This window comes from Lycium barbarum, chromosome 2 (assembly GCF_019175385.1).
Source record: "Lycium barbarum isolate Lr01 chromosome 2, ASM1917538v2, whole genome shotgun sequence".
Lineage (NCBI taxonomy): Eukaryota > Viridiplantae > Streptophyta > Magnoliopsida > Solanales > Solanaceae > Lycium > Lycium barbarum.
In genome coordinates this window covers 129,626,809-129,642,877 of record NC_083338.1, presented here as the reverse complement: position 1 = coordinate 129,642,877, position 16,069 = coordinate 129,626,809, and the positions used below count along the sequence as shown (strand labels likewise).

The 16,069-nt window shown below is 34.2% G+C and overlaps 1 protein-coding gene across 1 annotated transcript; it reads left to right on the top strand.

Annotated features, from left to right (window-relative positions):
* The first annotated feature begins 6,718 nt into the window (after window positions 1-6,718).
* LOC132627218 (probable galacturonosyltransferase 10) lies at window positions 6,719-15,375 on the top strand. The gene is made up of 2 exons (XM_060342428.1): window positions 6,719-7,117; window positions 13,720-15,375. The coding sequence occupies exons 1-2, from the start codon at window positions 6,965-6,967 to the stop codon at window positions 15,169-15,171; spliced, it is 1,605 nt and encodes a 534-aa protein (XP_060198411.1). The 5' UTR covers window positions 6,719-6,964; the 3' UTR covers window positions 15,172-15,375.
* The last annotated feature ends 694 nt before the right edge of the window (window positions 15,376-16,069 follow it).

Below are 16,069 nucleotides of genomic sequence, written 5' to 3'. Positions count from 1 at the left end.
TTGGTTCATATCTTTTTGTTTTTCATGAACACCTGCATTTGTTTAACACTGATTTTTGAAAACCTATTGTTAAGTTGGAAGATGGTGTTTCTTTCCAACTTTCATAAAAACACGGAAAAATTGCAATAAAATTTGTTTGAAAATAAAATTATATATATATATATATATATTATTAAAAAGAGGATAGTTTGCCTTAAGATTTTGACAAGTGTCAGCGTAGGATAATGACACGTGGTAGTTTTAGGACAAAAAATAATTAATTAGTTAAACATTAGTTATTGTCTTTTAATCTATATTTAACTTTAAATCTAAAAAAAATCTATAAGTAGTTATTATTTTTAAATTAAAATTAAAAAATAATTAACTAAAGAAATCTGAATTTGGGTATTTTTTTTTTACGGTTACCCTAAAAAAACTGAACAATTAGTTTTAAGTAGTGGTCAAGAATACCACGTTTCTGCATATCCTTCAAATTTATAACTACAACTTCCGTGACATAACCAGTTTAAAAATTTGCATGCTCTTAACATTCAGTTTTTAAAATTTATAAATAACTTTTTATACTACAACCAACCCAAGCCTCACCCACGTTCCCCATTTCCCATTTCCACCTCTAACTCAACTATTTATATTTTTCATACACTAATGCTGTAACGTCATTATTTAATTCGGAGACAGATTTAATATTGTCTTCAAGTTCATATTTGTATTCCGTTTCAACTACAATGTCGTACATAAATGTGAGTATGATGATGATGGAATTGAGGGAGGTTTAGGCAAAGTTTCGAACGAAATGACTATATTTTGTATGGTTGTTATGGCCATCAAAGGAGTCTAAGATGATTGATGCAGAATTATGAGGAGTATTACGAAAATTGTCACTGTAAGCCAAAGATAGGTATTTATCATTTGTTATTTTATATAAAATTATGAGTTTTCCGCTAAATTTTTAAAAAGAATATGCACGTTGATAAGAGAATTTGTTTCCTAAGCTTTATGTATGTCTAAATCTTCCTTGCCGGGGAGAGGCGAGAACTGAGAAGATTTTGGTCTCACTAAAAAATCTTTTTTTTTTTTTGGTTTTGTCACGACCCGACTAGGGGGCCGCGACGAGCACCCGGTGCTAGCCCACCCGGGCACCCTCTTAGCTTACTCTTATGCTTACATCTAGGTGAGCCACATAATTAAACATGCATTTTCCATTCATTCATTAAACTAGTCCCATTGGACGACATCACCATTATATCATACTTGGCATTTATGCCACATCAATGTACATGGGCTAACGTGGCCGACAAATTGATATACAAACACAGGCCGACAAGGCTGGACATATCTAACCATATACACGTGACTACGAGCCTCTAAGAAGAGTATGACATATCACATGAGCGGGACAGGACCCCGCTATGCCCATAATTATATACACAAAAGAATAAGTACCCAAAAGCTACGGCTCCGAAAGGGAATGGAGCTCTGCTATGCAATCTCTGGATAAGCAGCTATGGATCAAGTCTATCCCCCTGTGCACCTGCGGGCATGACGCAGCGTCCACAACCAAAAGGACGTCAGTACGAAGAATGTACTGAGTATGTAAAGCATGATCAACATCAATATGAAAGCATAATAGACAACATGTGAAGTAGCATAGGGGGAGGAGACAATAATATCATCGTCATAGCACTTACCTACCTTTCATAGGAACCTTCCATTTCTCACACGTATTCGTATACATACACCATCATCCATATTCCATAATAGTACTCGTACCCTATTGGTGCTCGTATTCATGTACATAGTCTTATCACATTCATATTCATATTATATACTTAGTCATTTCATATACATAGTGTTTACATAGCATACCCGTCCCTATATAGGATCGGTGTTTCATACATATCCTTATATAACATACCCAACCATGTAGGTTCGGGGGTTTCATATACATACTTGGCCAACCAAGGCTCAAGGTTGCTCATACCTGGCCCTACCAAGGCTTCAGGGTTATCCGTACCATCTGCAGAGGTGTGTGCGCGTTTCGTAATCGTATACATACTTTATACATATTCATATACATATATTCTACCCGGCATTATAAGCTCGGGGTTTCATTATAGCCCTTCATAGGCACATATAAATATACTAGCCCGTAGGCACCTTTAACCTCATTATTATCATTATCATCATCGTTACTATCATCATCATTACTACTACGTCTATATCATAGGCTTACTCATCATATGAGGTGTGTAGTACAATCGTAGTGTATATCAAGGATTGCGAGCTTATGAGCTCGGAATATCAATCATTTGGAGACAACATACTCATAGAGAGAATTTAGGAATTTGGCCAAAGAACCATGCCTTATGAAAGAAGGGTTAGCCTTACATACCTTTCCGTCGCACTATTCTACACTCGCGCGTACTCCTCCGATGTTCACGTTTCTACCTTCATTAAGGGCATACCATCATTAGAATCGACAACTAACATATATGACTAAAGCTGGAGAAAATCGGACAGCATCTCCTCTATTTATACGACATTTTCCCATATCGTGATTCAACTCCCAAACGTTAATATTACATTCACAATATCGTAACAATAGTCATTAATCATTCATATTATTCACATTATCTAGATTCCTCAATTTGCTTCTTATTCACCCATTTTCATGGTCATAATACCCTACTTCGTTCATTCGTTGAAAATGTCTAGATCATGATCTTAACACCATTTATAACACATTCATATCACATCACAACAACATTCATGATTCAATTCAACTATCCCTCAAAATGTCACTATTCATCATTCATAACCCATTTTACCATATTTTCTACAATCCATGTATTTTAACTCTAAAATACCTTAAACATCATGTAAATATCATGAATCTTACCTTAGATGTTGTAGGAACAAGCTTTAGTTGATAATACCCCACTTTGAGCAAAACCCTAGTTTTCCTCCATTTGGATTTCTTGACTTTAGATGATCTTTGATGGGTTCTTACTCTTGATTCACTTGTTTGATGTTGTTGATGACTTATGATCCTTGAAAACTTGTATAATAAATGTGGAGAGATGTTTTTAGAGAGAAGGGGTGTCAAAGGAAATGAAATGAAACCAACTTAGTCCCTTACATTTATTGAGCAAAAGCTGCCCCGACCAAATATACGGACCAACATACGTCCGTATAAAATCTACGGACCGTATGTCCTGGCCGTATGTTTGGTACAGAGAGTTTGGCCAAGCTGGGTTGATTATACGGTCCAGACATACGGACCGTATAAATTATACGACCAGTATGTTTGGCCGTATAATCCCCAGTGATTCCGAATTTCGTTTCGTCGATTCGTTTGATCTCCAATCCTTATGGAACCTTCTTAACACTTCAATACCAATCCAATGGACATTATCACTCTTCTCCAAGTCATCATTAAGTGCTCGCTAACTCGTTACTCGCATTTCCTTTCCGATACTGATCATATACTTTGCCTTATCTAGCCAACTTTCTCGTCTTACGTCGGATGCCTTTGAAATCTCACTTAGGGTCATCAAATGACATTTCTTACTCACACAATTATCGTATACTCCTTACTAGTTCGCCCGCTTGCATACCAACGGAGGATTTTTCGAGGTGTAACAGGTTTCGGGGGGGGGGGGGGGGGAGGGTTGTGGGGGCCTTTAAATCTATGAGTACTATTGTTTTGTCATGCATTCTTTTAATCTCTTCTGCATGGAATTTATTTGTTTGTAATTGTTCCAACTTCCAAGTGAGGTTTTTAGTGAGAGATTAAGTGATGACCATGGAGTATCTTAAAAGGACAACTTGGAAAGACATTATTCTATAAAAGTAAATTGCATCTTAAGTAAGCTGATATACATTTTTTAAAACGCAATAATCAATGGATTTAAAGTAGTAATCTCTATGCTTCTAAATTTTTATCATTATGTTTTTTCTTGCGCTATAAATTTTAACATGTTATTGTGCACTATTATTTCACTATTTTTCATTTTATGTTGGTAGTATTATTAGTTGGGTTCAAATGTTTGACGGCATCTCTACCGGGAGTATTGTTTGAAGCTTTAATGGTAAGAGCATTCCCATAATACAATATTTATTAGGTTACTTAATACAAAAAAAATTGAATAGAATTTGAAGATTCGTTCCCGTTATTACATTTCTATTTCAATATTTTATATGAATCAAAGTTTGTTTAATTTTTTTTGTTTTTTTTTAATGTTTAGCAGTTTTACTTTTTTTTTCGAAATAAATGGTGTTCTATCATCTAAAATTGTCTTAAAATTTAATACATGTTCTGGTTTGGATATCCAATGGAGCTTTCATGCATATATACTTTTTTAGTTGTCATATACGTTCTAATATAATGCTAAATGTCTTAAAATGAATATTAGGTTGAGGATTCTGCGTGTAGTTAATTCGTGAGAGTAATTATGCTATATAGCTTGCGTTTTTTTATTAATTAAATCTCTGTATTCTTAGTCATGTATGCTGATGTTAAGATTTTTTTCATTGCAAGCTTCGGGAAATTTGAATGTGAATGGTTTTCTTAAATAATTAATAGTGAATAAATGAGATAGTCAATGGGACTGTCTAAATCAATGGGACCTAGACTTTATTTAAGGAACTAATAAATTTGATTCTCTCGGCTAGACATATTTTCTTTGGTTCATATAAAAATGTTGTGTGTTAAATTTTTTAGCGTTCCTTTACCCTGTGAGTGAAAATCGACATTGTGCAAATGTTTGGTTGGTGTTCTTGTGTCGTTTTAACACATGTTTTACTAACTCAAATTTTTTGGTTTAGTCTATGTTGAAAATCTTTATTTTCCATTCATTTATTTTTACATCAACTCTTGAGTACATTTAGTCCTAATCATGTATTTTGTTACATATCTAAATTAAGGCTAATGATATTCTAAATCGCAAAAAGCTTTTGTATCAGAAATATTGTTTTGAATTGCTTAGCATGATGTGAATAACATGACCATCATTTGTGTTGTTATTTAAAATAATACATTAGAAAATTAACATGGCATTTGGCAAGTGGATATAACAATTAAATTTAATATGCTCAAATGAGCAACATCATATTTTGATGTGGTTAATTTGTTTTTTAATACTATTCGCACAACGTGCTGGTCATTACACTAACATTGAGGAGCTGAAATAAAATTTGAATCTAATGTGATGTGTGAACATATTCACAGGAAGTTGAGTTTTTATGGTTGTCTGGTACGTGGAATCAATTGTCAATAGCCACTTTGGAATTTTTATGTATTTAATTGTGTAGTCGATTTCTTTCAATAATTGTTCTTTTTATTTCTTCTACCGGATCTTTTAGCAATAAAAAATTGTATGTACTACTTTGCTTTGCAGATAGAATTCCTTTGAAACCAAGACAACAAACAATATTACTTCCCAGAGATTCCTTCATTTTTGGAGTAACGTCCACAATAATCATCAGGTTTGTGATACCTCCTCTTATTGTGATATTAGCTCATGAGTATAAAAGACCGTATAATATGTGAAGAAGCAGTGACAACTACATATACTATAGGAAAATGTTTGTCTGTAATAAGACTGATCCAAAAAAAAAAATGAGAATATAAAATTTATAATATGCCACACATGGTTTAGACACGTCTATTACTATTATCACTCTCCTCTTTTTTTTTTTTTTAAACGATCCGCGCATTGCGCGGATACGTACACTAGTATATATATATATATATAAAATTTAACACTTCAGTTCAATATCTATCACTCCATTATTCACTATTCATTGACAATCTTACACTAATATTTGTCTTCATTCAATTCTACTTTGAATTGTCATCCAACATTAAATTCAAAAATTAATATTTTTATGAAATTGTGTGATCAAAACTCATACCATGTTTTTTAAAGCGTTTACATTAAATAAAAATTTATTCTTTGTTAATATTATTATCAAAACAACTTCTCTTTTACAAAAATAAAGGTTCGAAATTTGATTTTGCAAAATAATAAAAAACAAATGACAATAATTAGTTTGGTTATTACATTGGAGTAAGATTTATCTTGTGCGCATTCGAAGGGTAGCAGCTGCGGGTTCTTTTGTCAATAAAAAATATAAAATTGAAATAAGACACTATCCATGGTTAATATGCACATAAGGGTGGTTCAGTTGGTTGATCTCACATTTGAAAATCCCCGTCAACGATAATAAGAGATTTGCCTTCTGGATCAAACTCATCGCACGAGCACTTGCTTAGTGCGGGTTATCTCTCCTATGTGGTTTGCATGCTATTGCATAGGCGCGGGATTTACCCTGTGCGCATCTTGTAGCATTGCGGGTGTCCTTGTCATTAAAAAAAAAGGAAAAAGGCTCAAATATGCCATCAAAGAATCAGAAATAACTCATTTATGTCATTCATTAATAATTTGTCTCATTTATGCCATGTTGTTACCAAAATGACTCATTTATACCATTTTTCATTAACTCCATTTTTATAATAACAGCTATGACACTTGACCCCCAATTATAGATCCACATCATTTAATTAAATCAACACAAATTTATGGGTTAGATTTTAGCTTAATTTTAAAATTTAATTTGTGCTGGCTTTAACCAAATGGCTAATATCACAAAATAAATTGTCAAATTCGACCGACAAAACCATACAAGTCTCCATCAAATTTTACAGTTATTTTTACTCTCTTTTCCCTCAATAGAAAATTGGGTAAACCAAAAAATAATAAAAAAAGAACAATTATAGAACTCAATTCCGTTTTCTCATGCAACTTTCTGCACCGTTGTAGATCTGATAACAATCTCCATTACCATCACACTGATAACTCACAATAAAACCCAAATCTCCAACTTACCACACATTTTTTTTTTGGTTGTGGTAAAATATAGAGTTACTAAAGTTATTTATATTTGAGTAGTCGCCGGAAAAATGAGACGGAGGAACTCTGATTTCCGGCGACCGGTTAGGCGGCGATTCTCCAATGTGTTTTGGTTAACTGTGTGTGGATTGGCCATATTGCTCCTCATTATTTTGCTTAGTAGAGAAACTCGTGATTCATCCTCTAGATTGGCTTATACTAAGGTAATAATAAATACTATTCATTCTTACAACTATTATAATTTTCTCTTCTTTTCTGTTTTTTAAGCTAAGAAATCCTTTTTTTTTAGCTTTCGGTTACTCAATTAGTTTTAATAGGCTTGATATGGACGAACTTAAATGGTTATTGACAGTTGTGATCTAACAGTTTGCACTAGTATTATAAATTGCTCCTGTTGTTTTGTTTTATGCTAAGAAATCACTGATTTTCGATGAAGAATTTAGATGATTGTGGAAAGTTGAGCTTTCGGTTACTCAATTATATTAATTGTTCTTGACATTGTGAACTAATAGTTTGCAGTAGTATCATACTAAAAGATTTTTGCAATCAGTTTAATAGCCTGTTTGGTCAAACTTCTGAAATCAGCTTATGTTGACAAGTGTTTTTGTTAAAAGGTACTTTTTTGGGTGAGAAATAGTTTGGGTTTGGCTAATTAATTTGAAAAACACTTTTGAGCAGCAATTAGTGTTTGACGAATCGTTTTTAAAAAGCTTTTCTAAGCTATGCTGCTCGGACTTTTCAGAAATGTCAACAGGTGCATGTTTGATTCTCCAAAAGTAGTGCATTTTTGGAGAATCCGATACGGATGCGGCATCCAAAGTGAAGAGTCCGTGCAACTTAGCTTCTAAGTGTATTTTCAATAAATTACTTTTGGGGAAAAGCTACATCTTTTTAGCTTATGAGAAACAACTTCTGGTACTCCCGTAAAACACTTATTTTCTAAGCATTTTTGACCTCCCAAAAGTTTGGCCAAACATGCAATTAGAGCTCTCTCAGTTTTCCATTTTAGAGTTCTTGTCAAAATTTACACAGATCCAAGCTCACTAATCTCAGGAACCATAGACTTATTCGAAGAGATGAAGAAGAATTGTAAAGAGAAAATGAGTGAAAATTTACTAAGGGAAGTTTGTGCAATGTGAGCTCAAATTTCATTAATGAATTTTACAAGGCTTATATACTTACACTTGTGTGTGCTGTTCACAAGAATCTATTAACAAACTATTTTCGGTTAACTACTCATTACTTCCTTATAACAAACTACCTATCCATTTAACAATAATTAGTTACCAAACTACAAGCTAACCACAGCCAGAGGCGGATGTAGCATACCGACACCTGGTTCATCTGAACCTAGTACTTTCAACAAAGAGCATAAATTTATACACAAAAATTCACGAAAATTGCAACAACTAGTGATATGAACCCATAACTTTAAAGATGTAATGTGCAATGCTAAGAACCTTAAAATGTTGAACTCTCAAAACTTAAATTTTTGATCTGCCTCTGACCACAACAACCCAACCAAAGTTAAGTCGCACCTTTCTTAATAGTTCTCAACATTATCTTTTACATCCTAACTTAGATGGATTTTGATTTGTTATCCAAATGTTAGCTTTTTGTTTCAATATTATCTCTTAGGTGGGCATAAAACCAATTCACGGAATTTAGTTCATATATTGTACAGTCGTTATGTGTAATTGTCACTGCATTTCTTGTTTAATAATGGTCATTTAGGCTTGAGAGTTGGCTATATAGAAACTAAGGCGGCATACTGATCTATTGAAACAAAAGGAAAAGCTGTAAATTTCTGGAACTTTCTATGAAAAATGAAATTATCTCTATATCCAAAAGCAGTTTATGCGTGGTTGAGTTATTATTATCTGTTAATAAGTTTAAAGTACGATGAAGCTTTTCTTTCCTCCAAGATATATTCCAAGTGAATTTGAAGTAATTGTTTCTTGTCGAAGAATACCTAATTCTTTGAGGATACGTATCAAACCTAGAACCTCTTTGGTAATGCCCCCACCTTCCCTGGTTCTTTACTACTGGTATTTTAGTGCCTGACAACAAACTACTAGCGGATAATCCTAGTCAACTTCTTTTTCCTATTACTTAGCGATATTATTGCTAGGAAAAAGTGTCAAGAAGTACATTTGCTGTACAAACGTCACAAGTTCATCACTTGCATTGAGTAATCAGAAGAGACTGTGACTACGCTTAGCATTTCTGGACGGGTCTATAGCTGAGTTTTTGAATAATTTGATGTTTTTTGGTTACCATGAGCATTAGGTATTGATTTTGGCAAAAAACTTTAAAGCTAAAAGAAATCATGGTGGGATTTAAATAGTGCGTGAAAATATCTGGGCTACTTTGAGGCCTAGAACTGACATCTTTATCTTTCTGGAATAGGCTATCAAGATGAACATTTGTGCTACCGATGGATAAAGCAAATTTGGTCAAAGGAAAGAAAGAAAAAGAGAGGATTTAAGACGTGAGGGTACCGTAAAGGTCTGTCAGATTGATGCCCTTAGCCTCAACTAAATCTGCTTCAAAGATGAGTAAGGTAGCAAATAGAAAAGGAAAATTAAACATCCTAGTCTAAGACATTGAAGAATATAGTAGTCCCGTCGTCCCAAATTTAAGCTTTCGGGAACATTAAGATGTCCAAACTTGGTGGCTAGTGCCTAAACTGAACATTTCATAGTACACTTTTCCATGCCTTCCGGAAGAATTAAATGAAACCAAGAGTTATCCGATTGTATATAGTTAATTGTGGCTTCAACACTTTTTTAGTTTGGCATTAAACAATGCAGTACAATTTGATTATTGTTCGAGTAGTTCCTTTGTCAAGCTGTGACATCAACGACAAAGTACAAAGTGGCTCGATCTGAGAAGCCTCTTAATAAAAGCCTAAAAATTCCTCGTGGACGTTGAACAAAGTTAGCAGAATACTCAGTACTGAGTATGTATAAAGAAAATAGATTCCAAATAAGTTATGCTTGGAGTTGAGGAAATTAAGAATGATACAGGGGTCCACGTTAGTATACTTTGTTCGATTAATAGGTGAAGGACATAAAAAGAAAAAAACATGCAAGGCATATCAAAGCTATAGCTACCTGTCTTCCTGGTAGTCTCTCTGTAATTTGATAATCTTATTAAATGTCTCAAAGGAACCAAGAATGCAGAGTTCCCATTTTTGATAATTAAGAAAGCAGAGTGGAAGGTCATCATTTCTTTATCTTTTTGGTGTAAAGAGCAATGTATAGAAGAGGAAGTTCCGTTAGTGGACTTTATAGGCTTACTGTAATTAACTTTTTTGAAACTGGTAACTTTGTATTCTTCAGCATTAAGGGTATGCTGGCCACCTCCAAAAATTTACACTCTACTGAAAGAGAAATACGTACAGTAATCCTAAAAAGTCCACTAGCTGAACTTCCTCTTCTACATATTGTTCTTTACACCAAAAACTTAATGAAGAAATGACTTTCCATTGGATCTTCTGCAATGAACTTTCTCTGCCTTTAAAAATTCTATCATTTCTTTCCTTCCAAATGTTCCACCAGATGCAGGCAGGAACTGTTTTCCACCAAATCTTCTGACTCTTGCTCCCTCCCCTTCTTATCCAACAGCTTAGAAGGTCTGCAGTGTGTTCAGGCATAGTCTAGTTCACCTTAGCCTAGTTAATGAACAATGCCCAGACTTGTGCTGTAATTAATTTTTAGTTAGTGTAAATTTTTGGAGGTGGCCAGCATGCCCTTAATGCTGAGGACTACAAAGTTACTAGTTTCAAAAAAAAAAAAAAAAAAAAAAAAAAGAAAAGAAAAAAGAATGCAAAGTTGCATGGTACATATATTATTCTTGACAGGCAACTAGTGTAAAATAATAAAACAATAGTTCCTAGTTTAGAACATAGCTAACTGAGAAAAAGTTCTTACAATAAATCGAATAATTTGTATAATCTGAGGACAGAAATATTGCTTCTAGAGGTGGTCTAGATAAAATGGAGAGGTCTCTGTTTTCTGTTGATAATAATGTGGTACGAAGAGTTTCTATCTTAGAAAACACTCTGTTGTTACACAATACAGACCACAAATTTTCTGTCCGGTAGTTCTGAAAATTTTCCCCAACTTTATTCTGGAGTGTTCAATATGGAAAGAAGGCAGGAAGACTCCTGGTGGTTCAGCTCAGCTGGACTTAACTCAGGTTTTCCCCAAAAAAAAAAAAACAAAAAAAAAAAAAACAACAACAAGAAGAAGATTCGCATTTTATGTCATTATCAGAGGCGGACCCATGATTTAAAGACCACAGGCGCACCATTACATTTAATGTAGAATCTATAACTGGTTCTTTAAAATAAGGGTTATTCGGTCGGTTGGTCGGTTCAAGAATAGTTTTGGATTGGTGTGATAGGTATTTGATTTAAAAACCAACTGATTAACAGACCGAAGTTATTTCAGATCATTAAGTTTTTTTCTCTCCATTTGATTCTATTGAATAAAGCATAAAAGTAGAAAAATATCAACAAAAAAAGTGTGCCTATCAACTAGATAAGTTGGTGAAAAACCGTAGCTCAATTTTGATAGACTTTTCTTAGATTAATTTGCCTTTATAATATTTTCATTTTTATGCGTAATTTCTATATGTATTATATTATATTTCAGAAATACTAAATTTAAAACATCCAAAGGCGAATTTAGCAAGCCGTCACAATTTTGGAGTCAATCAAATCGGAAAGAAAATAAATACTCATTAACTAATTTTTATCACAAAGAACTATGAACTGATTCAACTGAATTCATCAACTATCATTCTAGTTAGGTGAAGATGTGCGGTTCAATTGTTACCCTAAGTAATACATCAGACCTAACTCGAAGTAATAGATCATGACCTAACTCGTCCTACTTAAAAAAAATTCATTCTATACGAGGGCAAAAGGAGAGTTGGTAGTATAGAAGAATGAAATAACAAAGGTAAAGAAAATTAAAAAGAAAAACAAAGGCTTAAGGGGGCCAAAAAAGAAAAGGAAAAGGCTGGGGCATTAAAACCAGCCAAAAATAAAATAAAAAAGAAGACCACATGTAAAGAAAAGAAAATGAAAAAAGAACACTGAAGTGGGGAGATAGGATACTAGCGTCGAAATCTACTCGAAGTAAAATTAATTGCATTGAGGGAGATTTGAACCTTTGGTTACAAACACAAGGACTTGCAAAAAGCCCTCTCAACCAGTGCACCAAAACATATTTTGCACTTGCAGGGGCCTCTGTCTTTATATGTCTATTTCCTGTAGATATTACATGTATATACCATTTTTTTTCTCGAAGTCTGCGGGTGCCAGTGCACTCTCACTGGACAATATAGGCCCCCTCTGGTCATTATGCCACTTCATGCTTGCCAATGATAAGTTTTATAGTGCGGGAGAAAAATAAAAGCAAAATGTATGTTGACATCACGTGGAAATCTTTTTGGAATTTATTGATTCTGTGGCGACTGTTTTCGCGAAAATCTTTCTGTTCCAGTCAATTTTGATACTTCTTATTTTCGCTTATTTTCCTACAAGCATTTCATTCGACCACTGATATTTCCATTTAGTGCTTTTCAGTTGCCCAATGTTCTTTGCTGCATGGTTTCCACATCATAATGTATCTGCTTAACTGAAGTCTGACTGTAAAAGGAAAAAAGCTGTTGGTGATGCTAGAAACTCAAATACGTTCCCAACAAATGCTTAGCGTTTTTAAATACGAATAATGTACTACACCAAAATCCTATGGAGCTTTAAGTAAAAAGGGCAACTAAAAGAGCGCTTTAGTGAAGAAAGACACAAATTAAGGGAAAAAGAGGAGAGCTTTGTATGAAATACAAGAAAAAACAAGTATAACAAAAACAACAATTATATACCATGGAAGTGAAAAATTACAGAACTTGAAATGTATGAAGTAGAAGTCATGTCAATGATGCCCTTATGAATCCCAAAAAAAAAAAAAAAGAAGCAAAAAAAAAAAAAATCATGTCAATGGTGTTAAAGAACCATTTAAAATTCTGTTTCCAGAACAAAAAGTGCAATTTTAAGTTTTTAATTCAAAATTAGTGCTTATTTTTCCTATACATTTCTAATTCCTATAGTTAGTGACTAATGTATGTATTTAATACGACATTTATATAGTAATTAATACGACACTTTGCCAGGTGTATGCATTGTTTAGTGCCGCTTTATTTAGGGCAAGCCCATGATCAATAAGACACATATTAATGCTTCGGTTCCTGCATTGAAACTCCATGTGACAACGGGAATTGCCCGAAATGCACCTAGCTTTAGGGCTTAAATGCTCCTCAAGCTAGCGCAACAACACTATTAAGGCTTATGCGGTTTCTGAGAATCTATCTGTCTGCTCATTTGAAAAGGAAAAGAATTATGGAAATCGATGAATGAGAAATCAACTGTTAAGTGACATTTAGAGTTTAGTGATGATTCCAAATTTCTAATACTGATGAGAGAATACATTCTACGGTGTTTCCCCCTATTTGAATCATACCATGCTGTTAACTTGTGTGTAGTGGTGCCTTTGATTAAAGCAATAGGAATTGGGCACTGGATTCTTTATTTATCTACCCAGGAAACTACATATGTTTGGAGGAAGAATTTATTAACTCATTAGATGACGCTTGTTACAATAAAGATTTCATTTCACGGGTGCCTTCATGTTGGCATTCTCAATTTGCAGTTGCAGTCTGTTTTTCCCTTTGTCTGACAGTCTCTTGTAAGCTTATGGATAAATCTGAACCTGTACTCTCTCGTGTTTCTTTGCAGAGACCATATAGACATGACAGAATTGCGGATGGTCTCAACATCACTGAAGAAATGCTGAGGCCTGAATCGGTGGCAAGGCAAATTAATGATCAGATTTCTCTTGCAAAGGCAATTCTTGTAATTGCAAAAGAAAGCAACAACCTTCAATTTGCATGGGAACTAAGTGCTCAAATCCGCAACTCACAGATGCTTCTTTCTAATGCTGCTTCCAGAAGAAATCCCTTGACAAACAGAGAATCAGAAAGTGCAATTCGAGATATGGCACTTCTGCTCTACCAAGCACAGCAACTTCACTATGACAGTGCAACCATGTTTATGAGACTGAAAGCTAAAATCCAAAGCCTTGAAGAACAGACGAATTCCTTCAGCGAGAAGAGTTCAAAATATGGACAAATAGCTGCTGAAGAAGTCCCTAAAAGTCTGTACTGCCTTGGTGTCCGGTTAACAGCTGAATGGTTCAGAAGTTCCAATTTGCAGAGAAAACCCAAGGAAGAAAAGCAAGCAGCTGCCAAACTTGTGGACACCGGTTTGTATCATTTCTGTGTATTCTCAGACAACATCCTTGCAACTTCAGTTGTGGTGAATTCAACAGCTATGCATTCCAAGAATCCTGATATGGTGGTCTTCCACCTCGTAACGGACGAGGTGAACTATGCTGCAATGAAGGCATGGTTCACCATGAATAGTTTCCGAGGAGTGACTGTTGATGTACAAAAGATTGAAGACTTTAGTTGGTTAAATGCTTCGTATGTACCTGTTCTCAAACAACTTCAAGATTCTGACACACAGAACTACTACTTTTCTGGCAACCATGAGAACAGCCGAACTCCAATCAAGTTCAGAAACCCTAAATATCTATCGATGCTTAACCATCTGAGATTCTATATCCCAGAAGTTTTTCCTGCACTTAAGAAGGTTGTATTTCTTGATGATGATGTTGTAGTGCAGAAGGATCTTTCAGGCCTATTCTCCACAGACTTGAATGGCAATGTAAATGGTGCAGTAGAAACTTGTATGGAGACATTCCACAGATATCACAAGTACCTAAATTATTCTCACCCACTTATACGTCAACATTTTGATCCTGATGCATGTGGGTGGGCCTTCGGGATGAATGTTTTCGATTTGGTTGAGTGGCGAAAAAGGAATGTTACTGGCATATATCATTACTGGCAAGAAAAGAACGTGGACCGCACTTTGTGGAAGCTTGGCACTTTACCACCTGGACTGCTGACCTTCTATGGATTGACAGAGGCTTTGAATCCCTCATGGCATGTCTTAGGTTTTGGTTACACGAATGTCGATCCCAAATTGATAGAAAAGGGAGCTGTGCTGCACTTTAATGGTAACTCAAAACCCTGGTTGAAGATTGGTATTGAGAAGTACAAGCCGCTCTGGGACAAATATGTTGATTATGGTCATCCTTTATTACAACAATGCAATTTTCACTAAGTTGGCTTGATTAATTTTATCATAGTTCTGACAGAGGTGGTAAGTTTATCATTCTGGAAATCTGTTAGAGGTTCTGTGAGATTAAGAAGGTTTAACTATTGTTATCTCCGTGCTTATTCCAATTTGTTGTAGTATAGGTTTGCAACAAACATCAAGGCATCAGTATTCTATTAGCCAGAATGGATAAAATTTCATGTTGTATGATTCCTGTTGGCAAGATTTGTCAAGATGTAATATCTTTTCTAATCCTCTTCCTCCCTCCCCCCCTCTTCACCAACTAATAGGAAAAACGAGAAGACAATTAATCCTCTGGAAGAGAATTGAAACAGAGCTATATGAAAAAATAGCAACTTTTACCCATTTCTACTATTGACAGAGGAGACATGAAAATATCAGTTGCCTTCTTAATAATTTTTTTTGACTCCAATAGCCCAATAGACATGTAATAATCATGTAAGTGCACAGGCACACGACCAATTAAAGCATCGAGGAATAATATATTTGTTGGGGATATAGAATGTGTGCGAATTTATGAACAAACTAGAAAATTGATCTGCGCTTCGTGCGGTTGTTAAAATCTTACTAAAATTATGAAATAATTATCTTTTTTTTTTCAATATCTAAATTCAAAAAGAATTTCATTAAATAAATAAACCTAAAATTTTGAACTCACATTCTATTCACAATAATATAGTTTTAAAGTACTCAAACGATGTTAACAAAAAATTTGACACCTATATTTGTAAAAATACTATCGACATTTTCTATTATTTTGATAAAAATCATAAAATCTAAATAAACATGATGTTTGAACCTATCTTTATTTTTAAATATCATATTCTCATATAAGTAATGCTTTGATTTTTTTTTCCTTGGTAAGAAAATTGTTTATTTACAA

What these genes read in the sequence shown, in the direction of transcription:
- LOC132627218 (XM_060342428.1), top strand. Translation starts at nt 6,965, where the DNA reads ATGAGACGGAGGAACTCTGATTTCCGGCGACCGGTTAGGCGGCGATTC. An exon ending in CTAGATTGGCTTATACTAAG is followed by an intron (nt 7,118 to 13,719) that starts GTAATAATAAAT and finishes GTTTCTTTGCAG; the next exon opens with AGACCATATAGACATGACAG.